Genomic DNA, 27797 nt, shown 5'->3' with positions numbered 1-27797 from the left:
ATCCCACCGGAGGAAGGGGGATGTGGAAGAGAGATCCCACAGGAGGAAGGGGGATTGGGAAGAGAGGTCCCACAGGAGGAAGTGGGATGGGGAAGCGAGATCTCACAGAAGGAAGGGGAATGGGGAATAGAGATCCCATAGGATGATGGGGATGGGGACGAGAAACGAAACAGAAGGAAGTGGGTGGGGAAGCGGGATCATACAGGAGGTTGGGGGATGAGTAGGAGAGATCACATAGGAGGGAGAGGGATGGGGAAAATAAATGCTACGGGAGGAAGTGGGATGGGGAACCCACAGTAGGAAATGGGATAGGGAAGAGAGATCCCACAGGAAGAAATGGGTGGGGAGGTTAAATGCCACAGGAGGAAGGGGGATGCGGAAGAGAGATCCAACAGCAGGAAGTTGATGGGGAAGTGAGATCCCACAGATGGAAGTGGGATGGGAACAGAGGCCCCAGAGGGTGAAATGGGATGCGGAAGAGAGATCCTACAGGAGCATGGGGTGTGGAGAAGAGAGATTCCACTTTAGGAATGGGGATGGGGAAGAGAAATTCATCAGGAGGAAGGGAGCTGGTGATGAGAGATCCCACAGGAGGAAGGGGTATGGGGATGAGCGATCCCACAGAAGGAAGGGGGATGGGGAAGAAAGATTCCACGGCAGGAAGGGGGATGGTAGTGAGAGATCCCACAGAAGGAAGGGGGATGGGAATGAGAGATCCCACAGGAGGAAGGTGGATGCTGAGGAGAGATCCAACTGTTGGAAGGAAGGGGGAGTGGGAACAGAGAGCCCAGAGGATGAAAGGACGTTGGGAACGCGAGATCACACAGGTGGATTGCTAACTGTGCCGTGTGCTAGTGAGGCTAGAAATAGGAAGACAATGCAGCTAAATACGTGGCTGAGGAGATGGTGCATGAGGGAGGAGTTCATGGTTCTGGACAATTGGGATTTCTTCCAGGGGAGGTGCGACCAGTTTGAATTGGACAGGTTGCACCTGAACTGGAGGGGACTAATATCCTTGCCCGTAGCTTAGCAAGTTCTGCTCCGAGGGTTTTAAACTAGATTGTAGGTGGAGGGGGTAGAGTGTGAGAGCAGATAGTGAGGTGGTGGAGGGTAAGGGTCATGCAATGACTGCTTGTATAGGCAGATATCAAAGGTGTGTACGTGATAGAAATGTTCTCAGGTGCATCTATTTCCATGCAAGGAGTATTGTAGGTAAGGCCGATGAGTTTAGGGCGTGGATTGGCACATGATAATTTTGACATTATTGCTATTTTAAGACTTGGTGTGCAGGAGGGGCAGGACTGGCAGCTTCATGTTCTGGGTTTCCATTGTTTCAGATGTGATAGGGGGGAGGGATGAAAGGGGATGGAGTGGCATTACCAGTCAGGGAGAATATCACAGCTGTGTGTAGACGGGAGAGCCCAGAGGGTTCGTCTACAGAGGCCATATGGGTGGAGCTGAGGAACGGGAAAGGTGTGACCACACTAATAGGGTTGTATTATAGACCGCCCAATAGGCAGAGAGAATTGGAGGAGCAAATCTGTAGAGAGGTAGCAGACCAATGTAAGAAACAGAAAGTTGTAATAGAAGGGGATTTTAACTTTCCGCATATTGATGGGGACGCCCACTCTGAGAAAGAGTCAGATGGCGTGGAGTTTATCAAATATGTTCAGGAAAGTTTTCTAAATCAATATGTTGAGGTACCAACGAGAGAGGGTGCAGTACCTGATCTCCTATTAGGGAACCAGACTGGTCTGGTGACAGCAGTATCTTTAAGCAAACATTTTTGGTCCAGTCACCATAATGTCATTAGTTTCAAGATAATTTTGGATCAGGATAGGACTGGTCCACCAGTTAAGGTTCTAAAATGGAGAAGGGCCAATTTTGTGGAAATGAGAGAGGATCTGGGAAAAGTGGATTGGAATAAGTTGTTTTCTGGCAAGGATGTGTTCAGTAAGTGGAACACCTTCAAGGGTGAAATTTTGAGAGCGCAGAGTCTGCATGTTCCTGCCAGGAATAAAGGCAAAGTTAACAGGCAGAGGGAACCTTGGTTTTCAACGGATATTGGCGATGTGGTTAAGCAGGTGTTTAGCAGGTATAGGCAACAAGGGACAAATGAGGTACTTGAAGTGTATAGAAAATGTAAGGTAATATTAAAGAAGGAAATCAGGAAAGCAAAAAGAAGACATGAGGTTGCTTTGGCAGATAATATGAAGGTAAACCCAAAGGGTTTCTTCAAGTAAATTAAGAGTAAAAGGATAGTAAAGGACAAAATTGGTCCCCTGGAAGATCAGAGTGGTTGTCTATGTTGGAGCCTCACGAGATGGGGGAGATCTTAAACAGTTTTTTGTGTCAGTGTTTACTCAGGAAACTGGCATAGCGGATATAGAAGTAAGGGAAACCAACAGTAGTGTCATGGAACATATAGAGATTAAAGAGGAGGAGCTGCTTGCTGCCTTACAGTGAATAAAGGTAGATAAATCTCCGGGCCTGACTTGATATTTTCTCGGATCTTGAGAGAGACTAATGTAGAAATTGCAGGGGCCCTGGCAGAAATACTTAAAATGTCCTCAGCCACGGGTGCGGTGCCGGAGGATAGGAGGGTAGCTCATGTTCTTCCGTTGTTTGAAAAAGGCTCCTAAAGTACACCAGGCAATTACAGGTGTTATGTACTCGTGACACATGACAGTGGAGCCCTTGTCCCGTGACTGGGTTTGAAGCTGTGCTGGTCTTGAGGTGATGGTCTTGTGATGGTGGAATGACGTCATTTTCCCGCCAGTAGAGATCATGTGATGGGTTTTTTTTACAGGTTATAAAAGGTAGACCCCACCCTGTGAGGAGGGGCAGTTCGTGGCTGGATTTGCCAGGTTGATTTCATGCCACTGCGTGTTTGAAGTGATGACGCAGTTTAGCTGAAGGATGAAGTTTTTATTTAATGCCTAAAGTTTAAGAGGTCATTGCCAGCAGGTTCTTTACGATTCTGCTAGTTCGGAATTAGTGGAGAGTGAAGATCGAGGAGAATCGCTTTCTACGGTGAAACGGGGGCGACCTTTGTTTGATCCTTATTTGGAAGGATTTCATTGACTATCTTCTTGTTAATCCCTAGGTTTAACTAGAAAGGATTGAAGGTAGTGGAGAAGGAAAGGTCAGTGCCTTTAAGCCGTTCTGTTTCGTGAATTCTTCGTGGGAAGTTCGACGTCGGGGATCGAAGCAAACGACGTGAAAGAGAACCTAAATCGTCTTATAAAGTCTCTCCTTTTAGATGGACTGTGAGCATATCGAACTTTTGGCAATACCACTTTAAAGAACTGTTTCTGGAATATCACTTTACGAACTGTTTGGACTGCCGCTCAGCAGCTGTTTCCGGTTACGGTAGTGTTTGTTTACTTTTGGGGTGTTTGTTTTCTGTGTTTAATAAACGTGTTGATTGTCATAAGAAACCCTTGCCGAACTCATATGTTTATTGTTGCCTGAATACGTAACACAGGCCAGTGAGCCTGACATCAGTAGTAGGTAAATTATTGGAAGGTTTTCTGAGAGATCGGATATACAAGGATTTGGACAGCCAAGGGCTGATTAAAGATAGTCAGCATGAATTTGTGTGTGGTAGATTGTGTTTAATGAATCCTGTAGTTTTTCGAAGAGGTTACCAAGAATGCATATGAAGGCAAGGCTGTGGATGTTGTCTACATTGACTTTTGTAAGGCCTTTGACAAGGTCCCACGTAATAAGTTAGTTCTAAAGGTCCAGACACTAGGTATCCATGGAGAGGTTGTAAACTGGATTCGAATTATCTGTGTGGGAGAAGACAGAGAGTGGTATTGGATGATTGCTTCTCAGACTGGAGGCCTGTGACTAGTGGTGTGTCTCAGGGATCTGTGCTGGGACCATCGTTGTTTGTTGTCTATATCAATGATGTAGATGATAATGTGATAAATTGGATGAGCAGGTTTGTGGATGACACTAAGCTAGAGGTGTTGTGGACAGCGAGGAAGGCTTTCAAAGCTTGCAGAGGGATCTGAACCAACTGGAAGAATGGGCCAGAAAATGGCAGATGGAATTTAATGCAGACAAGTGTGATGTGTTCCATTTTGGAAGGACAAATCAAGGTACGACATACACGATAAACAGTAGGGCACTGAAGAGAGCGGAGGAACAAAGGGAGCTGGGGGTTCAGATACATAATTCCCTGAAAGTGGCATCACAGGTGGACAGGACTGTAAAGAAGGCTTTTGGCATCCTTGCATTCATAAATAAAAGTACTGAGTATAGGTGTTGGAATATTATGGTGAGGTTGTATGAGACATTGGTGAGGCAAAATTTGGAGTATTGTGTGCAGTTCTGGTCACTGAACTATAGGAAGGATATCAGTAAGTTTGATAAAGTGCAGAGAAAATTTACTAGGATGTTGCCGGGTCATCAGGAGTTGAGTTACAAGGAAAGATTGAACAGATTAGGACTTTATTCCTTGTAGCATAGAAGAATGAAGGGAGATTTGATAGAGGTTTACAATATTATGAGGGTATAGACAGGGTAAATGCTAATAGGCTCTTTCCACATAGATTAGGAAAGATAAATATGAGCAGACATGGCTTCAGCGTGAAAGGGGAAAGGTTTGGGGGGAGCATTAGGAGGAACTTCTTCACTCAGAGGGTGGTGAGAGTGTGGAACGAGCTGCCATCTGATGTGGAAAATATGGACTCACTGTTAAGCTTTAAGAATAAATTGGATAGATACATGGATGGGAGAGGACTGGAGGGTTATGGACTGGGTGCAGGTCAATGGGACTAGCAGAATAAGGTTTCGGTACAGACTAGAAGGACCGAATGGCTTGTTTTCTGTGCTGTAGTGTTCTATGATTTTATGATTCTATGGGGAGGAGAGTTCCCACAGGCGAGATGGGGATAGGGAGGAGAGATCCCAAAGGAGGAAGGGGGATGGGGTAGGGAGAACCCACAGGAGGAAGGGGGATGGGGAAGAGGGATCCCACAGGACGAAGGGGAATGGGGAAGAGAGATCCCACAGGAAGAAGGGGACGGGGAAGGGAGACCCCACAGGAAGAAGGGGACGGGGAAGGGAGATCCCACAGAACGCATGGGAGTGTGGAAGAGAGATCCCACAGCAGGATGAGGCATGGGAAGAGAGATCCCATGGGAGGAAGGGGGATATAGAGAGAGATTAAACAGGATTAAGGGGGAAGGGGTTGAGAGATTGGCCAGGAGTAGGAGGGATGTGGAAGAGAGTTCCCACAGGAGGATGTGGGATTAGGAAGAGAAATCTCACAGGGGGAAGAGGGATGGGTAGAGAAATTCCACAGGACAATGGGGCATGCCAAAGAGAGATCCAACAGGAAGAAGTCAATGGGGGAGAGAGATCCCATAGGAGGAAGGGGGACGGGGAAGAGAATCCATAGGAAGGGGGATGGGGAAGAGTGATCTCAGAGGTGAAAGGGAGATGGGGAAGAGAGATCCCACAGGTGGATGGGGGATGGGGAGGAGAGATCCCACACTGGGAAGGGGGATGGGGAAGAGAAATCCCACGGGATGAAAGGGAGATGGGGAAGAGAGATCCCACAGGAGGAAGGGGGATGGGGAGGAGAGATCCCACAGGAGGAAGGAGGATGGGGAGGAGAGATTTCATGGGGTGGGGTTGTGTGGAAAAGACATCCCACAGAAGGATGAGAAAATGGGGATGGGGGCGAGATTCCAAAGAATGGAAGGGGGTTTGGGATGAGAGGTCCCACAGGAGGATTCCAAGGGTAAACGATAATCCTGCAAGATGAGAGGATGTAGAAATTTTTTTACGTGTGTGTTGGGTCTGAACAGAGGCCCAGAGGAGATGCACCCTCGCTCTTTGCGTATCTGGAAGTGAGCAAAGTCACACACGGGGAATGGCAGTGGGAGGACAATCTCACAATGGTATTTCTTTCTTTCCTCACTGGGACAGTCTGCTGACGGTCTCTTTTCCCTCACCGGGAAGGGGGTGTGAATCTCTGACCCACCTGCTGCAATCAGTGTCGGTCTGGGTGTCAGTAACAGTGAGAAGGAACATTGTCAATGGACGTGTCACAGGCAGCGAGAAACACGGCCATTCCTGTGATTTACTACCATTAAACCAATAGTCGTTGTTCACTGATCTGATGAAGACTCCAACATCCCTTCACAAGGAACCTCAGAACCCTCCCGTCCTTGGGGAATTACTGACCGATCCCCTGGGCATTTGTCACAATTTTTCACAATCTGATTTACTACAAATTTACCGAAATCCCTTTACATTGAAACAACACAATGAGACAGTCTCACAGTTCAGAGTGAGAGATAAACCAAGTTACCTCAAATCCTGGCACTTGTACAGCCCGGGTCCCAGCCGCTGTATTCCTTCAATCTGAATGTGGCAGATCCCCAGGTCGAGGTGTTTTATTGCATCACAGAGTCCGATGACATGAGACAGGACCGCGCAGTCCATCGGGGTCAGTGTCATTCCACTGAATGAAAGCATTTCCACAGATCCCAGTGCGGCCTGAGCCAGTCCACGATTCTGAGACTCAAACAGGTAGTGCAATGTGTTCAGGAGGCTCCTTTTACCAGCTTCACTCTCTGTGTTTCCACTCTGGCGTTGAACCTCCTCCTTCACCCAGTCAATCACCCGGCAGGTTGTTTGATGAGGAAATGGACCCAGAAACTCCTCCAGGCCCCGAGCTGTCATTGGGGAGGAGAGACCAGCAACAAAACGAAGAAATACCTCAAATCGTCCATCTGTCGTGTTGTGGGCTTCAGTGAGGAATTTCAGGATATCCCCGGGATGTGGATTCAGGAATTGTGCGACTGCAGCTACAAACTCTTGGATAGTGAGGTGTGGGAATGTGTACACCACGCTCCGGGCAGAATCCTCTCTCTCCAAAAGCTCCATCAGGAACCCAGACAGGAACTGGGAAGGCTGCAGATTGTAGTTGATCAAATCTCCATCTGTAAACACAATCTTCCTCTCGTGAACTCCTCTGAAGGCCATCTGACCAACCCTGAGTAACACATCACGCGGGTTCTCAATCTCACGGCCATGGTTTTTCAGGATGTTGTAAATATAGTAGGAGTACAGTTGGGTGATGGTCTTGGGAACACGCAGTGGGTCCCTGACTCTTTGTGTGAAGAAGGGGCCCAGTGCCAGAGCAAGGATCCAGCAGTAGGAGGGGTTGTAGCTCATGGTATACAGGACCTCGTTCTCCTTCACATGTTTGAAAACAGCTTCCGCCACCGTCTGATCTTCAAAATACCTGATGAAATATTCCTTCCGTTCCTCACCAACAAATCCTAGGATTTCAGCCCAGACACTGATGTCTGCCTTTTCCAATAAATGTAACGCAGTGGGACGGGTGGTCACCAGCACTGAACACCCTGGGAGCAGCTTGCCCTGGATTAAACTGTACACAATATCAGACACCTTGCACTTGAATTCAGGATCTGTGTACTGTGATTCTGTGTCTCTCCGACGATCAACAAAGTTGATTTTGTCCTTGAATTCATCCAAACCATCGAATATGAACAGCAGTCCCTCTGTCTGTTTCCAGATCTCTCCCAGCATATTCCCAAAGTAGGGGTAATGATGCAGAATCAGTTCTTTCAGGTTTATTCTACAGTTAATGGTGTTTAAATCCCGGAATTTGAAACTGAAGACAAACTGGAATTGTTGGTATATCTTCCCCGCGGCCCAGTCATAAACAATCTTTTGTACCATTGTTGTTTTCCCGATCCCTGGGACTCCGGCCACTGCTGCGGATATCCCTGATTTGTTTCCAAAGAAGTATCTTTGCAATTTTTGAACAAAGCTCTTCTTGAATAACTGATCAGTACGGATTTTTTCCAGCTTACCACGGAGATCTTTTTCTCTCCACTCCTCGTGATCTCTGCCTCTTGCCAGCAGCTCATGTTCCACCAGTTTCCGATCTCGAACAGTAGAAATGACCGTGAGCTCAGCGTATCGATCATCCAGCTGGAAAACCTTCACCTTCTCCCTCATCAGGATCGTGTTCACTCTCAGTGTTTCAGTTTGTGTCCGCAAAGTCTCCATGTGTTTCCTTCGAACATCTTATGACGGAAAGAAATAGGTTGTCAATGCCTGATCTGATGTACATGGAGCATACAACATATACTCGTTAAAGACACTGTTCGGGTGAAATCGGGTGATCAGAGATTAGAGTGTCTGAAAATGAACGACGGCCCAGGAACATTTCTGATCTGACTCAGATCCGCTGTTAAAGGCTCCACTCTCCCCTCTGTTGGTAGTTTGCAGATTCCCCGGTGTTCCAGCGAGCACCCAGTGCACACGTGATTCTGGAGAGGAGAGTGTTGTGTGGAGCGGGTGGTTTCACTGCTTTCACTGCTCAGCTTCTGCTGAACTGTGCAACACCGCAGAGGGTAACAGTGGGGGAGGGGGGCATTTACTTGCTCTAATGACTTTTACTTCTCTCACAATGGAACCCATGTTCTTGACACTCCTTTAGGATTAAGCTGTCAGTACTGAGCCACAGAAAAGGAACATAATTTCTGTTTCCTTTTCCAGGCTGAGCCAGTCACGGTGTAACACACCCCGCACTGGTCTACAGTCTCTTATTCTCCGAGGAGCTGGTACATGAACCCAGGCAATTCCACGATGATGTGCGGAAGAGGAGGAAGCTGAAGAGGATGGCAGTGGTAATGGGGAACTCTGAAGTCAGGAGGACAGGCAGGCGATTCTGTGGACACCGATGGCACTTTGCCTCTCAGGTGCCATTGTCCGAAATGTTTCTGGACGTGTCACAATATCCTGAGAAGAGAGGATGAGCAGCCAGAAGTCATGACAAACGTTGGTAACAACGACAAAGGAAGAGAAAAGGGAAGAGGTCTGGAAAACAGAACACAGGGGGTTAGGAAAAAAGCTGAGGAGCAGGAACTCAAAAGTAGTGATCTCAGGATTGCTGCCTTTACCACCCGACAGTGGCAATAGGTATAGAATGAGGTGGCAGAGAAATGTGTGGCGGAGCATTTGGAGCAGAGGGCAGGAATTCAGATTTCTGGATAATTGGGACCACTTCCGGGGTAGGTAGGACCAGTACAAAAGGCACAGGTTGCACGTGAATCCGATGAGGACCAATATTCTTATGGGCTGATTTACTGGAGCTGTTGGGAGTGTTTTAACCTAAAATGGCCGGGGGACTGGACCTAGGATGACAGAGCTGTGGATGAACCAGCAGTTTTACAAGTAGATGACGGGTTTAACATGAATGTAAGGAAGGACAAGCCAATGACTTGGTTCAAATACAGACGGAGCAAACTGTTAAATTGTACCACATCGACAACATTCAAAAGGGTGGAGATGCTGGACTAAACGCATTATATTTAAATGCACGCAACATTCAGAATAAGGTGGACGAACTTTTGGTGCAATTAGAGATTGGTCAGTATGATGTCGTGGGCATCACTGAGTCGTGGCTGAAAGAAGACCATAGCTGGGAGCTTAACGTTAGAAGATTTACATCTTATCGAAAGGACAGGCAGGAAGGCATAGGCGTTGGTGATGTGGCTGTGCTGGTTCGAGGTGGAATCACATCTGCAGAAAGAGGTGACATAGGCTTAGAGAATGATGAAGCTTTGTGGGTGGAGGTAGGAAACTGTAAGAGTTAAAAAAAAGCTTTATGGGGATCCTATATTGGCCTGAAAATAGCGAATGTGTGGGGTTGAGATTGCAAAGGGAGTTGGAAAAGGCATGTGTTAAAGCCAATGACGCAGTTGTAATGAAGGACTTCAATGTGCACGGGGAATAAGAAAATCAAACAAACGTCAGGAATCAGATTGCAAGAGAGGGAATTTATTGAATTCCCACGAGATAGGGTTGCAGAGCAGCTTGTGCTTGAGACGACGTCTTTGATTGGGTGTTGTGTAATAGCCCTGATCTGATGAGGGAGCGTAATGTAAAAGAACCATTAAGAGATAGTGATCATAATATGAGTGAATTCATAATACAGATTGAGAGGGAGAAGCATAACTTACAGTATCAGTATCGCAATGGAATAAAGCGAATTACAGAGGCAGGAGAGAGAAGCTTTCCCAGGTAGATTGGAGAAGGATACTAGCGGAGATGGCTGAAGCTTCTGGGAATAGGTCTCAAGTTGCAGGATGGATACGGCCCATGGAGGAAGAAGTTCTCAAGTGACACGTGTAGGCAACCATGGGTGACAATGGAAGTTAAGGATTGCATAAAAGCCGAGGAAAGGGCATACAAGATAACAATAGTCAACTAAAGAAGCTATAAGTAAGGAAAAGATGAAATATGAGAGCAGAAAAGCCAATGATATAAAGCAGGATAATAAACACTTTTTTTCAGTTATATAAAGATTAAAAGAGAGGTGAGAGTCCATGCTGGAACACTGGAGAATGTGCACTCTACATATATCTTCACTGTGGAAGACGCTACCAGCATGCATTGGTTTGCGAGTGACAGGCAGTAGCAGTGAGTGCCATTGCTATTACAAAGGAAAAACATCTCGGCATACTGAAAACTCTTAAGGTGCAAAGTCACCTGGGCCAGATGGACTGCATCCCAGAGATCTGAGAGAGGTTGCTGAAGGGATGACAACTGGATTGGTCATGATCTTTGAAGAATCACTTTATTATGGCATGGTCCGGAGGACTGGAAGATTGCTATTGTCACTCTACTCTTTAAGAAGGGAGGAAGGCAAAAGAAGGGAAATTATAGGCCAGTTAGCCAATCCTCAGCGACTGGGAAAGAGTTGGAATCTCTTATTAAGTTTGAGGTTTTGAGGTACTTGGAGACTAATGACAATATAAGTTAGCATGGTTTCTGTTGGAATTCATCCTGGAAGTAAGAAGCAGGGTGGACAAAGGAGTCAGTGGATGCCATTTACTTGGATTTTCAGAAGGCATTTGATAAGCTGCCGCACAGGAGTCTGCTTAACCAGATAAAAATCTATGGCGTCACAGGAAAGATACTGGTATGTGCAGCGGAATTGCTGACAGGCAGCAGACAGCGAGTGGGAATAAAAGGGGCCTTTTCTGGTTGGCTGCCAGTGTCCGGTGGTGTTCCGCAGGGATCAGTATTGGGACCGCTGACTTTCAGATTTCTTGTCAGTGATTTAGATGATGGAATGAATGGATTTGTGGCAAAGTTTGCGGATGATACAGAGATAGGTGGAGGGGTCGGTAGTGCGATTGCAACAGGACTGAGGCAAATTGGAAAAAAATGGGCAAAGAGGTGGCAGATGGAATACAGTGTTGGAAATGTATGATAATGCATTTTGGTGAAAGGAGCGGACTATTATCTAAATGGGCAGAAGGTCCAAGGATCAGATGTGCAGAGCGACTTCAGTGGGACCTCGGAGCCTCGAGCAAAACTCACAGAAGATTAATTTAGAGGTCGAGTCTGTGGTAAAGGCGGCAAAAAAGAGAATCGAATATAAATGCTGAGCCTGTACAAGACTGTGTAGTCAGGCTGCACTACAGGCGTGTTGTCAACAGCTTTTCAGTACCTCTCAAAAGATGTGTGGTCATTAGAGAGAGTCCCGAGGAGATTCAAGAGGATGACTCTGGGAATGAAGGGGTTAACATATGAGGTGTGTTTTGGCAACTTTGGGCCTGTACTCACTGGAATTTTAAGGAATGCAAGGGAATCTCTTTTAAACCTGCAGAAGGTTGAAAGGACCAGATAGGGTGGATGTGGAAAGGATGTTTCCTGTGGCAGGTGCATCCAGAACAAGGGGCCAAGGCCTCAAAATTGAGGGGTGATCCTTTACAACAGGTAGGGAGGACTCTTTGAGCCAGAGAATAATGACCGTCTGTAAGGCTCTGCCTCAGACTGCAGTGGAGGCCGAGTCCATGGATGTAATGAAGGCAGAAGTTCCTCATCGGTCAGGGCATCAAAGGATATGGCGAGAAGGCAGGTGTATGGTGTTGCGTGGAATCTGGGATCAGCCATGATGGAATGGCGGAGCAGACTGATGGGCTGAATGGCCTAATTCTGCCCCTATGTCTTATGGAGGAATAACAGCAAATCTCAGCTCCACTTTGGATCAGAGGTGCGAGATTTCCCTTGCTGGAGTTGGATGTTCTAATTGGAATGGTTTGGCTTCAGTTTTGTCAAATCTCCAGATACTCGGCCCTACAGAAAAGGTGTTGTGACAAATGCAAATTGCTTCGTGTCCTCCAGCCTCAGCAACAAAAACCTGTCTCCCAGACTCTGACCGTCTCTAAACAGGCCTCTAAAGACACGTACTCAGACTCTCAGTGTGAAATAACAACAAAAACCTGTCTCCCAGACTCTGACAGTCTCTAAACAGGCCTCTAAAGACACGTACTCAGACTCTCAGTGTGAAATAACAACAAAAACCTGTCTCCCAGACTCTGACAGTCTCTAAACAGGCCTCCAAAGACACGTACTCAGACTCTCAGAGTGAAATAACAACAAAAACCTGTCTCCCAGACTCTGACAGTCTCTAAACAGGCCTCTAAAGAGACGTATTCAGACTCTCAGTGTGAAATAACAACAAAAACCTGTCTCCCAGACTCTGACCGTCTCTAAACAGGCCTCTAAAGACACGTACTCAGACTCTCAGTGTGAAATAACAACAAAAACCTGTCTCCCAGACTCTGACAGTCTCTAAACAGGCCTCTAAAGACACGTACTCAGAATCTCAGTGTGAAATAACAACAAAAACCTGTCTCCCAGACTCTGACAGTCTCTAAACAGGCCTCTAAAGACACGTACTCAGAGTGAAATAACAACAAAAACCTGTCTCCCAGACTCTGACGGTCTCTAAACAGGCCTCTACAGAGACGTATTCAGACTCTCAGTGTGAAATACAGACTTTCAGATTTCCGTTCCATCACTTACCTTCCAGATGCTTGGGCACTTCAGAGAAACCCCGCTCAGTGTCCATGTAGGCGAACTGGCCGTTACCTGTTCAAACAGATTAACCTGCATGAAGTCGGTTCTGTGTAATACTGTAAATTCATCAGCATTTACATCTGTAACACACAGTGTATTGTTCACCGTACCTCGCTCCCGTATTTCATTCAATATTCTGCTCAGCTTCGGTAAATGGTGATGTAGTTTCACAAAGGATTCCCACATCACTTTCCGGGCCCCGGAGCCCTTCTCCATCACCAGATCCAGGAGGAGTTTGGAAGCGCCCGCTCGGTTTCCCTTCTCCGCGAGCTCAGTCACGCTCTGTAATGAACAATGGGAAATATATTGAGGAACGGAGGGATGGGTTCAAATCTACCCTGAACATGGACAGACCCAGCACATTCTGCTCGTCGCAAATCACTGACAGCAATTGTTCGCAGCAGGAAAAAGAAATTAAAAGAAGTTAGCATGGCCAATGATGACTTTCTGAACGCCACAGATTGCGGGGTACTTATCCACTTGGCAAGGTTTAAGCAAAGCAGTCATAGTGTGAGTGAGCCAGAGATAGAGTAGGTTATTGATGCTTTGTGTCAGAGAGGGTTCATTGAGGAGAGGCGGAGGCTTGGGTTGATCTTGGGTAATATTTCCCTTCTCTTTTTCACGGTTAGAACAGTGGGAAAGCCAGGCAGGATAGTGGGATGCTCTTCCTACAGGGTGCGGCAAGACAGGGAGACGTTCAGTGTCCCCGATAACTACACCTTCAGGAATTTCATCCAGCTGCAGCTTAATACAGACTGTGCTGAGGAATCGGAGCTGGAGCTGGGTGAACTCAGGATCATTCCGGAGGCTGAGAGATTGACTCAGGCTATACAGGGAGGGAGCTGTGCACAAGGCCCGGAACACAGGGAACTGGGTGACTGTCAGGAGGGGGAAGGGAACAGGCAGCCACTACAGGAAACTCTTTGTAACAGGGATACGGCTTTCTGTTTCGGGGTATGGCCTAGCAGAGGAAAGCCACGGTGATTATGCCTCAGGCTCTGAGTTTGGCTTTGTGACTCGGAAGGGATGAGAAGTGCTGAGATGCACTGACGGGGAATACAATGATCAGGAGAATAGACTGGAGATTCTGTTTACGAGAACAGGATTTTTGGATAGTGTGTTACCAAGGTCAGTGATATCTCGTATCGAATCTGAAACTTCCTTAAGGGCAGGATGAGCAGGTCTTGGTCCACGTTGGTACCAATGACAAGAGTAGGAAGTGTGATGAGATACTACAAAGTGATACAGATCCAAAATTTCTTGAAAGTATTATCGAAGGTAGATGGCGTTGTAAAGCTTTTTGGACATGGGGCTTCATAAATCGAAATATTGAATACAGACGTTGGAATATTATGTCGAAGTTGATGTTTCAGAGGCTAAATTGAAGCAATGTGTACATCTACCTCCTGAAAGGATATCAATAAGATTGAACGAATGCTGAATTAAATACAGATTGTTACCAGGAGTTGAGGATCTAAGATATAGAGGAAGTGTGAATAGGCTAGGACATTATTCCATAGAGTGTAGGAGGACCATGAGAGATGTGAAAGAGATATACAAGTTTATAAAAGGTATACAGAGAGTTGTTGCGAAAATGCATTTATTACTGAGGTTGAGTGAGACTGGAATTAGAGAGCATAGGGTAATGATGACAGGTGAAAGGCAAAGTGAAGGGGAACCTGTTCACTCAGAGGTTGCTGAAGAGCGCGGAACGTGCTGCCATCTTAATTAGTCGATGTACATTCGAGTTGATTATTTAAGATCAGTTTGGATAAGTTCATTCAATGGGGGAGTTTTGGATGTCTCCAGTCCGGGTTCAGATCAATGGGACTAAGCAGATAATAGGTCGGTGTGGGCTAGATGGGCAGAAGAGCCTGTTGCTGTACTGCAGTGTTTGATGACTATGACTAGGTGAAACTATGGCCGGGCCACTGTTGATTTTTGCCAGGGTAATCCTTGGTGAACCGCAGCAGCTTCACCCTTCACTGCCAGGCTCCATGAGGGGTTCCAGTGCCAGCCAACAGCTGGAAACTAGCAGTGAGGAGCAGCCAGCAAACTCAGGACTATTGTGTATGTCTGACAGACCAAAGCCGACCGGTGGTAATGTTGAGTAAGAAGTTTAGACTGAAATTATCAGCTGCCTCACGTGGAATGTTGTGTTCAGTATGGTGTCTGGCTCTTCACTAATATTCATTCTGGGTGGTAATGGGTGAACGCACTCCAGTAGCACGAGGACCATTGGAAAGCTGTTTCCTTGTAATTCTATGTTAGCTGTAGATGTTTGGAATATTTTCAGTGGCACTAATGTTGCACTTCCCATATTAACAGTATATGCTATGGTAATTACAAACTCAAATTGGAAGTCACAAGGAACAGAAGGTAACAGAACCATGAGGCATGTTGGGATATTGATCAAAAAAAGGGTCAGCAGTTCAAATGAGAGATGACAGTCAGTGTTGAACTGACAATGGGGTTGAAGGTAGACCGAGAATGAGCTGAGAAATAAGTCACTATATATTTGATTTGTGGGAAACCCGTGGGTCATCAGGAGAACGCAGACTGGTCAGTGGCCATTAAGGTCGAACATTGGGAACATGATGTGATGAGTGGTGTAGAGTGGTTATCTGTCCACTTGCAATGTCCGTCAAGTGTCACATCACTAAATTCACCAGTCAATCATTGCCTGTATCCTAATCTGTCTATAAATGAATGTGATCAGAAAACTGGAGAGAAGGTTGTGTTGGTTAATAAAAGTTCAGGGTTTTTCGCAGATGAAAACTCTTTTCTTGATGTTGACCATAAGCGTTACAGGATTTTTGCAGCCCAGAGGTGTCGTTACAACGGTTCTGTCGGTTTGTGATAGATTCAGTAGAATATACAGTCAGTGTATGTCCCTTCCACTTACGTGATACTCCTGCCCGGTGAAGTGATCCTCGCCCATTAACATGAAGCTGACTCCCTCCACGCCCTCCTCAATCGCCTGCTCCAGTCGCTCCATGTAGAATCTCGTCAACCGGAACAGTTGGTGATCGTCACAATTTGACAGGAAGGCGCAGATGGCGGAGTTCAGATCTGTAGTCGGTCATAGAACATAAAATAGTAGATGTACCATGCGTATGCGGACACGATGCCATTTTAAACCAATCCCATTTTCAGGAACAAGGTCAATGTCCCCCGTTCCCGGCCTACTCATGAGTTCAAACGCCTCTCAGACGCTGCTGAGTATCTGTTTCCAGTCCAACCCTCGGCAGCTCATTCCAGACACCGATCACTCTCTGTGGAAAACCTGCATCGTAAATCCCCTTTAAACTTTACCATCTAAACAGACCTGTTACCTCAGGTTTTTGTGGTGAAACTCGTCTACACCCTCTACAGACCCTCCACATCATTCTCGATTTGCGCACAATACTGAAATTGTCTCTTAACCAACGCGTATCCAGTTACAGTCTAACTTTAACAAATACCTCAACTCATCGTTAGCACACTACCAATTGTGTTGCCACCTTAAGGGAGCTGTGCACACCCATCACAGGACCCGACAGTACATCAATCTTGTTATCAGTCCCAACATTCACCGTGCACATTGCTCGCGAATTTGACCTCTCAAAATGCAACTTCTCACATTTGCCTGAATTATCTGTACTTGGTGACTCTCTGTTCCTATTTCTAACTGGATGCCGAACACTTTGACAACAGTCACAAATTTATTCATCTCCTCCAACTCTGTAAATCAACGAATAAGTTCACCCAGTATATCATATGATTAACCTGTTTGATTCACACACACGACGCATGGCGAAACAGTGATCCTTGCGGACACTGCTGGTCACAGACCTTCAGCCAGAACAACGCTCCTCTCGTGCTGACTCCATTTTATGTACCCAAGGCGACTTTGAAATCAACTTACAGATTCTCAGCCCGAAACATTGAAGGTTATTTTTTTCACTATAGGTGCTTCCTGACCTGCTGAGTTCCTCCAGCATTTTGTACGATGCCCTCTCCACTTACTATTTTGTTTTACTTCCATCCTATTCGCCAAGAGCATTTCATTGCTTCAGTAGCCACCCCCCCCCCCCGCCCCAGATTCCCTGTGTACAATTTCTCTTGTTCACTGTCTCCTGCACCCAGCCCGTCCTCCCTCAATATAACGTCCTTTAACTCGGCCACAGAAAACAAACACCGGGAACTCCCCTCACCTCCATTGTGCAACAACCCGTTAATCTGGGGAGAATTCTACATTGCCCTTCCAAACAGAAAACACCTTCTGTTTCTCTCACTGGCTGTTGGAGGCATTTCCCACATCAGGGCGTACCAAATGCTGACAGAAATTCTATCTGTTCCCTCGACTGTTACATTGCCCGCTGTTGTATTCCTGTCTGAGTGTTACCCACAGCCACCTTATTTAGGGGCTCCTTCTCCTTTCACTCAGGTGAAGATCTGTGTGGTGAGGGGAGCGATTCGATCATTCCCCTCGTTAGGTCCCAGCGCTGGAGCTAGTGAATTGTTCCAGTGCTCATGGACACTTTACCAGTTGGATCAATGACTCCTTTTGATGGTACCTTCTCTCTGCCCCTTTATCTCCCAAGTTTATCCCTCTGAATTATTGATGATTTGATTACACGTGTACCACGATGACAGATTTAATGAGAAAGAGCCCAATGAACATACCTGTGTCCATTCTGACTCTGACTGACGTTGGTTGATTATCGTCTGCTTGTCCGACGTCCGGGTGGAAGAAAGCCCCACCTGCTGGCAATGACCTGAATTACACAAATAAAAAAGTATGAGTCAGTTACTCTGTCCTTCAAATTTAAAACACTTTTGTAACGTCACTGCTCACTCTCCTACATTCCAGGGAGCAAATGGAGATTGGAGCAAAGACCTCCAACTGAACACAAATTTCAAGAAGATAGCAAGGAAATATAAGGAAACTTTCTTAAAGGAGCGATGCACTGAAGCTGAAGAAGCCAACAGAATTGGAAAAAAGAAGAGATCTGTTGCAGAAGATTAGAGACATCAAAGGAACATTTCATGTAAAATGAGCATAGGAAAAGACAAAGAAGGGAAGGACCTTACAGAAGCAAAGGACATCAAAGGGAGTTGGCAGGAACACACAGAAGAATTGTAGAAAGATCCAACAGCGAAGATATCTGCAATGACTTCCTCATCGATCTGGAGCCAGACATTCTGGAAAGTGAAGTCGAATGGGTGATAGAAAACATTGCCAATAATAAGGCTGCAGGATGTGACAGGATTCCAGTAAAATTGTTAAAAATTCTAAAAGGTGATGCTGTAAAAGTGTTGCATGCAATTTTCCAGCAGACCTGGGAAAATATAAACAACAATGACTTTTAGTCAAGTATTCACGTGCTAGAAAGGTAAAGCTAAAGATTATGCAAGCAAGACCCTAGCGATATATGGAACACGAACTACCAGATAGAAGCTGCTTTTAGAAGAGGCAGAGGCACCAGAGACCAAATTGCTAACCTACGCTGGATAATGGAGAAATCGCGAGAATTTCAGAAAAGTATTTATCTATGTTTTATTGACTACTCTAAATCCTTCAGCAGTGCGGTCCATAATATACTATGGCAAATACTTAAAGAAATGGGAATACCTGGACATCTGTTCTGCCTTATGAGAAATTTGTACAAAGATCAAGAAGCAACAGTTGCCAGACACAGAACAACAAACTGGTTCAAGATTTGGAAAGGAGTATGACCAGTCTGCATACTGTCACCCAGCTTATTTAATCTATATGCTGATCATATGAGGAATGCTGGTCCAGGCGACTCAAAATGTTGCAGTGAAAATTTCCAGACAGAATATTAACAACCTCAGATATGCAGGTGATACTATTCTAATGGCTGAAAGAAAGGAGGATCTGAAGAAGCTTCTAATGAAAGTGAAAGAAGAAAGTTGAAAGCTGGCTTCTTGCTCAATATTAAGAAGACCAGCCAGTCCTATTAATTTTGTGGTAATAAATGGAAAGGAAGTGGAAGCAGAGACGGATTTTTTCGTCCCTGGTTCAAAGATTTCTATAGATGGTAACGGTGATAGCCTTTTCAAATTTATTGGGTAGGAGAGCTATTTTGTTGCATTGGAAGGATCCTAATCCACCTACTGCTTTTTTCTGGCTCTCCTCCATTATGTTTTGTTTAAACCTGGAGAAAATTAGAAGTCGGACGTTCGATACATCTTTCAAATTTGAACAAACCTGGCCACCTTTCATTCAATATTTTCAGAAGATCTAATTTCTTATCTTTTTTAATTTTTTTCTTTAGTTTTTTTCTTTCTTTTCTTTCTCCCTCCGTGAAGTTTCAGATTTGACTAGAAGGACGCTTTCTTCTTTTTTTGTAATCTTGTCCTCAAGTGGACTACCCAGTTCCCCACTTTTTTTTTTTGTTTTAGTTTTTAGTTTGTTTAGTGTTTTTTTTCTCTCCTATAAATAGAACATTTCCAGTCTTTTTTTGAATGAATTGTCAAGAGGAGTTGTGTTTCTCTGTTTATATATAATAGCCTAATATTATATTACACATGATTTTGACAATGTATATCATTTTCTTTGTTTGTACGTTTATTCTATTATGTATTTGATATAACTCCACCTCTGATTCGTATCTATTCATATAAATTTTTAATCAATAAAGAAAGATTGAAAATGATGGTAAATGCAGCGTATTAAACGGCGCTTACTTCTGGGGAGGGTAGCAATGGCAAATTTAGATAAAATACTGAAGTGCAGAGACATAACATTGTCTGCGAAGGACCGCAGAGTCAAGTATATAGTATTTCCAGTTGTGATGTAAGGCTGTGAGAGCTGGACAATTATAAAGGCTGAATACAAAATAATCGACGCTTCTGAACTTGGATGTTGGGGGAAAGTGTTCGCTGGACAGCAAGAAGATCGAACAAGTCAATACTTGGAGAAATACGCCAGACTGCTCACTGGGAAGCTTGAAAAGCTCAATTATTTTGACCACATCATGAGGGGACAGGATTCCTTAGAGAAGACTCTCATGTTCGGGGAAACAGAAGGCAAAAGAAGGAGAGGATGACTGAGGCTACGATGGATAGATAATATTAATCAGAAAATGCCTATGCTCTTGGGGTATCTTAGAGAGGCAGTTTCCAGCAAGGAGGCTTTGTGTGCATTAACGCGGTTGTATTTGGCTGTGTTCATGTGTTTTCATGTATGTTTTGAATTACTATTAAACTTGAACATAAATTGGACAATGATTGTATCATAAACAAAAAAAAGAATGGATATAGATGTTTTCAGTCAATAACAGACTTGTTGCATTTTGTCCCTAATGCAGACAGGGAGCAACCATACTCCAAGCATCTGACCACACAACACCCACTGAGACAGCCTGCTGGCCCGAGGTGGGTCTGTTTACTCCGCCGTTTAAACCCAGACACCTCAAACAAAAGGCAGCCACCGGGTCCCTCCAGCCCACCGTGTCAGATAGTAAGATCGTGACTTGCTGTCAAAATCACCCCGACTCCGCACTTGCAGGCAACACTTTATCGGTGTCCACTAAAAATATGCTGAAGTCTTCTCCATCCTTGCTCATACTGAGGAGATAAACCCCCTGAACTCCCATTTCAATCCGTCGCCCTTACAGCTTCGCCAACTCCTTGTTAAGGAAACCCCTTAATGACGAAACCCATATCCCCATTGGTTGGTATACTAAATTGGTATTTGGTGTCACCAATGAGAGACAAGTAAATGTCACGTCACTTCACGAGAGCTACCGGGCACGCGCAGCATGCTGAAATCGTCTCAACATCAGCCGAAACTGACGAAGCTCCGCGAGAGGGCGCGCGGTAGATGGGGAGACTGTAGAGTCAGTAACAGGGAACGGGGAGCGCATCCCTCGGTCCCGTACCGTGCGGACCAGCTCACCGATTGTGTCATGGTCGATCTGCAACCTGCTGGGATACAACATTAACACACAAATCTTGATGTATATACTTAATCAATGTATGATTTCTTTTCACTTGAACTTACATTGGCTTACACTAATTAAACTGTCAGAATTTTTCTAATCAACACACCAAGTGCATAAGTAGACCACTCGGCCTACCGAACATGCTGCTGATCCGATTTAAACTTTCGTTACGCATTCTCCCATGTTCATTTCGATAATACTTCAAAGCCACTCTTTATAGACAAACAGAGCTTTGAATGGAATCAAAGGCTTTAATTTCTCTGGACAGTGAGTAGAAAGAGTTCCTAACTCCCGCGATCAATACTGGCAAAAGAATAGGAGGGTGAGAGGGTGAGTGGGGGGGGGAGGGGAAACTGTTGCTGCGATGCCCTCTCCACAGCCAATCTTTCCACAGGCTCTCTGAACATTGCATCTACCTTTATATCAACTCCTCCATCATCTGATCCAACACGCTGCTTCCCATACTGAGGTTAAACCGACTCCGGCAGCTCTAGTAGTCCTGGCTGCAAGTACATTCGTTCAACTCAAGTACAGGTATAACCCATGGCTTTGATACAGGATTAAATTGGAACATAACTTAATTATAAAACCTATTTCTGCTTAATCACAGATTCATAGGTTCTGAGAACTTATTAGCAGAAAAGTGTTTGATTAATTTAAGTATATGTAAATTATTGGTTGACATTTGCTAGTTCAGACTGAATGAAATGCGGTGCCGGGACATCTGACTTCCAGAGGGATTGCTCTTAACAGAGGCTTGCAAGGCGATATACTCGAGGGCAAGTATATCATTGCAGCTTGCAATAGACAGAGGAGTCAACGACATGTTGCTGCAGTTCATGGTAATTCCACAGTTCCGCAATCACTACAGCAGGAAACGACTGCGGCATCTTATAAAGGGAGGAAATTCTCAAAGCATGTTGAGATTATTATGACGTAACACAGACAAGCAAGGAAACATGAGGAGTGACAAGTTTAAATGAGCAAACGATATGAGGGAATGTGTGTGGCTTCACAGAGCTGATGCTGACAGCTCATTAGCAGATCTGTGATTATTGCAACTGGCATAACTGCTATTTCTCGGTGTATTCAGTCTCACTCCAGCTATTTCCTATCTTCCTTGGTACAGAAATGTTATGTCTAAAGGAACAGTGTTTGGTTAAGTGAGACTCACCAAACTTTCTCCTGACTGAGTCAATGGAAACTCCGAGTCAGAAGAGTTCTGTTGAATTGATGATCTCCGTCCTCGGGCTGGTTCACTTGTTGCTGTTCCCTCGTTTTCAGTTGTGGGCGTTTCTTCCAATAAACTTCTCACCGCAGGTCTAACTTCAATGAAAGAAGGAATGAAGTATGTTACTAAAACAAACGAGAACAAAGCATTAACCTGAAATTTCAATTCTGAACGCATATGTCATGATCCGAGTGAAGAAATCTGTAACTGTCCCTCAGACTTTACAAAGCCTGACATGGGGTACAAAGGAACACAGACAAAATGCTGGAGGAACTCATCAAGCCAGTCAGCATCTGGATGTCAATGTTCCTCTCTTCCAGCTGCTTAGTTCCTCCAGCATTTTGTGGGTGTTGCTTGGATTTCCAGCATCTGAAGATTTTCTCTTATTTGTGATGGAATACAAGGAAGTCATCATTCAGTCATGATATAAGATACAAGTCATAATATATAACAGGAGAATTATCTGATAAAGTCATTCTAGTCTGTTCCATAATCAATCATGGAGGATTACTTTCCAACACCGTATTCTTGCTTCCTGCTATAATTCTCAACCTATTTAGCAAGCCAGAACATGAATAAAACCAGCGATCGCCTCCATCACATTTTCAAATTCCACAGATCAAACAACCTTTGGCTGAAGTAATGTCTCTCATCTCAGTTTTAAAGTGAAGCTTCTTTATTCTGAGGTGGCACTCTCAGATCCCAGACACTCCGTCTAATCCAGACATACTCTCCATTCCCAATGTATCCGGGCTTGTTGTAATTCAGTTGGTAAATAATCACCCCCGCCCTAATTTCAACCCCACCCCCCCCCCCACCAATCCTAGATTTTGAGGGAGGGGGTTGATTTACTCTTCAGCTGGTGTAGCACACCATTGTGGCCGAAGGGCCTGTTCCTGTGATGTACTGTTCCATGTTCTGTTCCATCTTCAGCGTCTTGAGTTTCTGTTCGACTCCCACTGGCCGATAGACAGTGAGGCGAAATTTGCAAACATGGATGGGACAATGAAGCCCCGGCTCCATTTCTACTGGTGGAACCACAAAAGAGCGTATTTAAAAACTTTTTCCTGTGAATGACGGAATGGAAACTCATTCTCTGTTTTGCTTCCCAAGGAACACTAGAACCAAACGTCTGAGCACAGAACAGAAATACTCGTTCAACATCTCATAAACCGGGGCAACTTCATCCCCACATCTATTTTACCTGGGTCAAAACGTGTGGGATCCCAGGCTCCAACCTCACAGGGACACAGCTCACACAGAGATCCATGCACACCTTTCCCACATCTCACTCAGGGTGGTGTAATCAGAGATATATATCACTGGGGTGGCTGGAAACAGGTTCTGGAGGTGCAACTGAACGGATGCATTGAGTCCCGGCATCACCACCTCAACCCCTGCTGGAGCGAGACCAACGGTTCATCTGAGGTGATTCGGTGTAATATTTCCACAATACTGAGCAACCCTGGCCGGATGTATCTAGGAAGCGGGACAAGGCCATCAGTTCGGGGAAATTAACGGGACTCACTGCCCAACATCAGGTCTGTCCCCTCACCGATGAAAAATTGTCGTTCGCGTTTTCCTCTCCGGAATGAGCGATGGAAACTTGGTCTATTTGCCGCAGGCAGCTGTCCGTCACGCGGCTCCCCGCCGGCAAACCGTTTCAACACGAACGGAAAGAAAGCCACCGCTCATCTGGAGACTGGAGTATCTGCAAAGTGATAGTCATCAGAGCGGGGCGGGGCCTCTGAAGGAAAAACCCGCAGATGCTGCAGATCTGCATTTGAAATGGGAGTGACAAGCTGGAACGCATGATGTGGGGGGGGGGTCTACCACCTGAACTGGTGACTCAGCTCCTCGCCCCTCACAAGCTGCCTGACACATTTTTCATATTATTTCATATTTACACCAACTACATTTAAAGCTTCCCTGTGTATCTTCCCCGTCCCTCTAGCTCCACACACGCCATCGCCCAGTGTCAGAGTTATGTGTTCATATCTCATTCCTGTCTGACACACAATTCAGACCAAAGCAGGAATTGTGCAAGTTTCATTCAAACCACTTCTATATTTATAAACACTAATATCTATTCACATTCCTCTGGAGACTTACTGGACAGGAACACTGAAACATCAGGTGAGAAACACCAGGAGGTGCTGTTTCTCACACAATCAACATGATTACGGCTGCTCTCCAATCTCAGCCATATGTTCCTCCTCGATTTCTTCGGTCGCCACACATCTGTAGATCTCTGTTTCCATCCAGGAAACAGGCTGGTGAATCTCTAAAACAAATTCTCTCCAACCACTTTGCTAATCCTCGATATAATTAATTTCCATCTTCTGCAGTCACGTATTGACAAAACCACTCACTTCCCACCCCCCGATACTATTTCCAACTCTCACCTCCCCCGTTATTTGTATCCACCTCACTCCCCAGCTCTTGCCCCATCGCCACTCCTCACCTCTTTTCTCTGACTATTTCCAGTCCACTCTTAGCCCAGAGGGAGGGTCTCGGACCAAAACGTTGACGGCCCATTTCCCTCCACAGATGCTGCACGACCCACTGAGTTCCTCCGGCAGTTTGTTATTTGGTTTATATAACCCGTGTGTGTATGGGGAGCTGGGTTTTACACCATATTCCAGGTACAATCTCAATAAAGCCCAAATGTTCAACTCTCCTTGGAGCTCTGGTGGTCTGTTACCCTGGTGATGAAGGAAGCAGAACTAACTGAAAATTGGAAATAAGGAACTCAACCTCGCATGCTCTGTTTCATTATGACAAAGATGAATACGGAGCTGTCAGCTATTTTGTAATATGGAAGCTAAAATTCCGTGGCTGGATTAACCTTGCCTCGAAGTGCATCAATTAAATCTGTTGGTAGTCCCATATCTACAGAACTTCCAGCAGTGCAGAAACTGGTCCAAAAATCGAAACACATTTGTTGAATGCGGCCTGTCTGTTACTAATGTCAGCTTTGGGATATTTAAAAATGGCATCACACAATGCATTGTGGTAATAGCCATTAAGTTTCCTTCCTTGTTCAGTTAAGTGGTTAAACGTTTCATCATATTCCTGTGTCTACAAATATCTTATAACTTCGATCATCCTCCGGCATTGATACAGGAGGAATTCAGATCCTGATGCTGGACAGTATGATGGAAGGGTGGGTTCCCAGATACAATTAAATGGATTGAGATTGTGACCTCAGGTTCTAGGCTCCCCTACTGTTGAAAAACATCTTGTCATCATCGACTCTATCCAGATCTCAGGATTTCATTGAGGTTCCTGTTCCCAGGGTCACCACCCCTCCATTGAGAACAGGCCCAGAGACACCAAAAGTTCGACATAGATAAAGGTTTGCAGACCAGAATCACTTGCAAACAATAACAAAATTTTCACGAATAACAGACAAAGTGGGAGTAGGATAAATTATTGAGATAACCTGTTATTTCCTCCCCGCCCCGCTAACAGTTAGGAAGTATCTTCTAAATATCAGCGTGCTTACCTACGCATTGAGCTGTAAGCGATGGGAGAGATCGTTTATGATATCTTTGCGCCTGTGTTTACTTGGGAGACAGATAGAGACTATAGAAATGAGGAAATCCAGTCAAGTCATGGATTGTGTACGGATAACACCACAGGTGTTTGCGGCCTTGAGGAGAATTAGGATGGATAAATCCCCAGGGCCTGACAAGGTTTCCCTCGGACCCTGTGACAGGCCGGTGCAGGAGGCCTGGCAGACACGGATGTTGCTGTCATTTAAGGAACTGTGTTACAGGGGCAGGTTGAACCGATTACAAATTGATACCTTGGAGAACATGAGAATCAGGAGAGATGCTCGCAGGGGTTCTCAGCCTTTTTTATGCTATGCGTCAACGGTGGGGCCTCTGGACCCCAAGTTGGGAAGCCCTGCTCGAGGTATACAAACCTATTGTGGTATAATTCAGGTGAATGCATGTATGCTATCAGCCAGCATAAGATCCCCCTCACTTCTCAGTCTCCCATTCTTTATCGAAAATAAAATAAAACTGAAACGTAACACCAGGCTCAAGGACAGTTTCCGTTCTGCTGTTAGAAGCGAAATGAATGTTCCCCAGTGTGATGAGATAGACCCCTGACCTCACAGTTTAACTAAATGTGACTTTGCACCATATATCTACCTGTACTCTACTTTCTCTGTGAACGTATTTAACCATTTATCACCTCAATGTACTGGTGTGATGTATTGATCTATATGGGTGATGGCAAAGACAGGATTTTCACTGTCCCTCGGTTCGTTTGTGAAAAAAAAACGAGATTCCCAATTTTAACCGTGTGTGACAGCCTGGGTAGCTCCTTTGGAAATTCTGGAGGGAGTGTTCACATTTCCGAGAAACTCAGATAAATGAAAAAAGTCTTAATTCTCGCATTAATAGGGCCATATATCGGGAAACATTGGCTGCATGTCGGCTAGCCATAGCAATGGAAAGAAGATGGAAATAAACTTCCCAGTCCCCCGGGAGGACGTGAGAGATCTGGATCTCACTGTCCTTTCTGAACGGGGAAAGATGGAACTACTCATACACGTGGAGGGGTCTCCAGAGCGATTGCTCTGGTTAAACTTCTCTGTCTGAAAGACTACAAAAAGGCAAAATGGCCGCTTTCAATGTGCTGTAAAACTATTGTCGACCCCAGGCATCGATCCAGGTGAAGTTTGGTTCCGACACCGGGCCGGGTGATGGAGATAAAGTTCCCCAGGTACAACTGACCGGATGGACTAGACCCGGCATCACCACCTCATCCCGCTCCTGTGACCCGAGCAACAGGGACTGAGCGGCGGCTCATCTCATGCGGTTCGGCGTGGAGGTCCCACAACCCGGACCAACTCCGTTAGGGTTGCTTCAACACAGAAAGGACAGAAAACCCCCGCCCATCCGGGGACTGTGAAAGAGGGGGCGGGGCCACGAAAAACTACGTCCGGGACTTCACTGGACGGGAACACTGAAACATCAAGTGAGAAACAGCAACAGGTGGCCATTAAGCCATCTACTAGATGACGGCTGCTCCTCAATCTCAGACACATGGCCTGATTACCATTTCTTCGATCCCTTGGGTCTCCACTCATCTTCTGGCCTCTGTCCTTCACTGATCTTCATCTTCCTCCAGGAATCAGTCTGGTGAATCTCTATAACAAATACTCTCTAACCTCTTGGATAATCCTCCAAGGAATTAAATTCATTTCTGCAGCCCCGTGCTGCCCCAATCCCTCTCATCCCACCCCTGTCACTATTTCCACCTCCCCACCTCCCTCTTCTCCTGGATCCACCTCTCACTCCCCAGCTCTTGCCCCATCCCCACCCCTCACCTCTTTTCTCTGACTATATCCCGTCCACTCTCAATCCAGAGGGAGGGTCTCGGCCCGAAATGTTGAAGTCCATTTCCCTCCACTGATGCTGCCCGACCCTCTGAGTTCCTCCGGCAGTTTGTTCTTTGGTCTGTATAACCCGTATTTACGGGGAGCCGGATTTTACTCCAACAAAGTTACTATCTCCAGTCCAAATAATTACCCTAATCACGAGAACGCCTGCAGATGCTGGAAATCCAAAGCAACACACACAATGCTGGCGGTATTTAGCACAACAGACAGTATCCTCGGAAAAGAGTAAACATTTTGGGCAAAGAGTCTTCATTACTGC

General features: G+C 45.5%; 1 protein-coding gene across 2 annotated transcripts in view; it reads right to left on the bottom strand.

The window, feature by feature from the left end:
- Positions 1–27797, bottom strand: part of LOC132387902 (NACHT, LRR and PYD domains-containing protein 12-like) — a 66107-nt gene that overhangs the window by 28710 nt on the left and 9600 nt on the right. For both annotated transcript variants that reach the window (XM_059960220.1, XM_059960219.1), the window contains 6 exons: positions 22063–22214; positions 17602–17693; positions 15839–16005; positions 13044–13215; positions 12880–12945; positions 6332–8081 (listed from right to left, as the gene is read on the bottom strand). In XM_059960220.1, the coding sequence (XP_059816203.1) occupies positions 6332–8081; positions 12880–12945; positions 13044–13215; positions 15839–16005; positions 17602–17611 (2165 nt within the window). In that variant the 5' untranslated portion in view covers positions 17612–17693; positions 22063–22214. The remainder of the gene's footprint in view (positions 1–6331; positions 8082–12879; positions 12946–13043; positions 13216–15838; positions 16006–17601; positions 17694–22062; positions 22215–27797) is intronic.

The sequence above is a fragment of the Hypanus sabinus genome, unplaced genomic scaffold (genome assembly GCF_030144855.1).
Source record: "Hypanus sabinus isolate sHypSab1 unplaced genomic scaffold, sHypSab1.hap1 scaffold_233, whole genome shotgun sequence".
Taxonomy (NCBI): Eukaryota; Metazoa; Chordata; class Chondrichthyes; order Myliobatiformes; family Dasyatidae; genus Hypanus; species Hypanus sabinus.
Note: the sequence above shows the minus strand (reverse complement) of the source record. Positions and strands in the feature narration are given on the sequence as shown.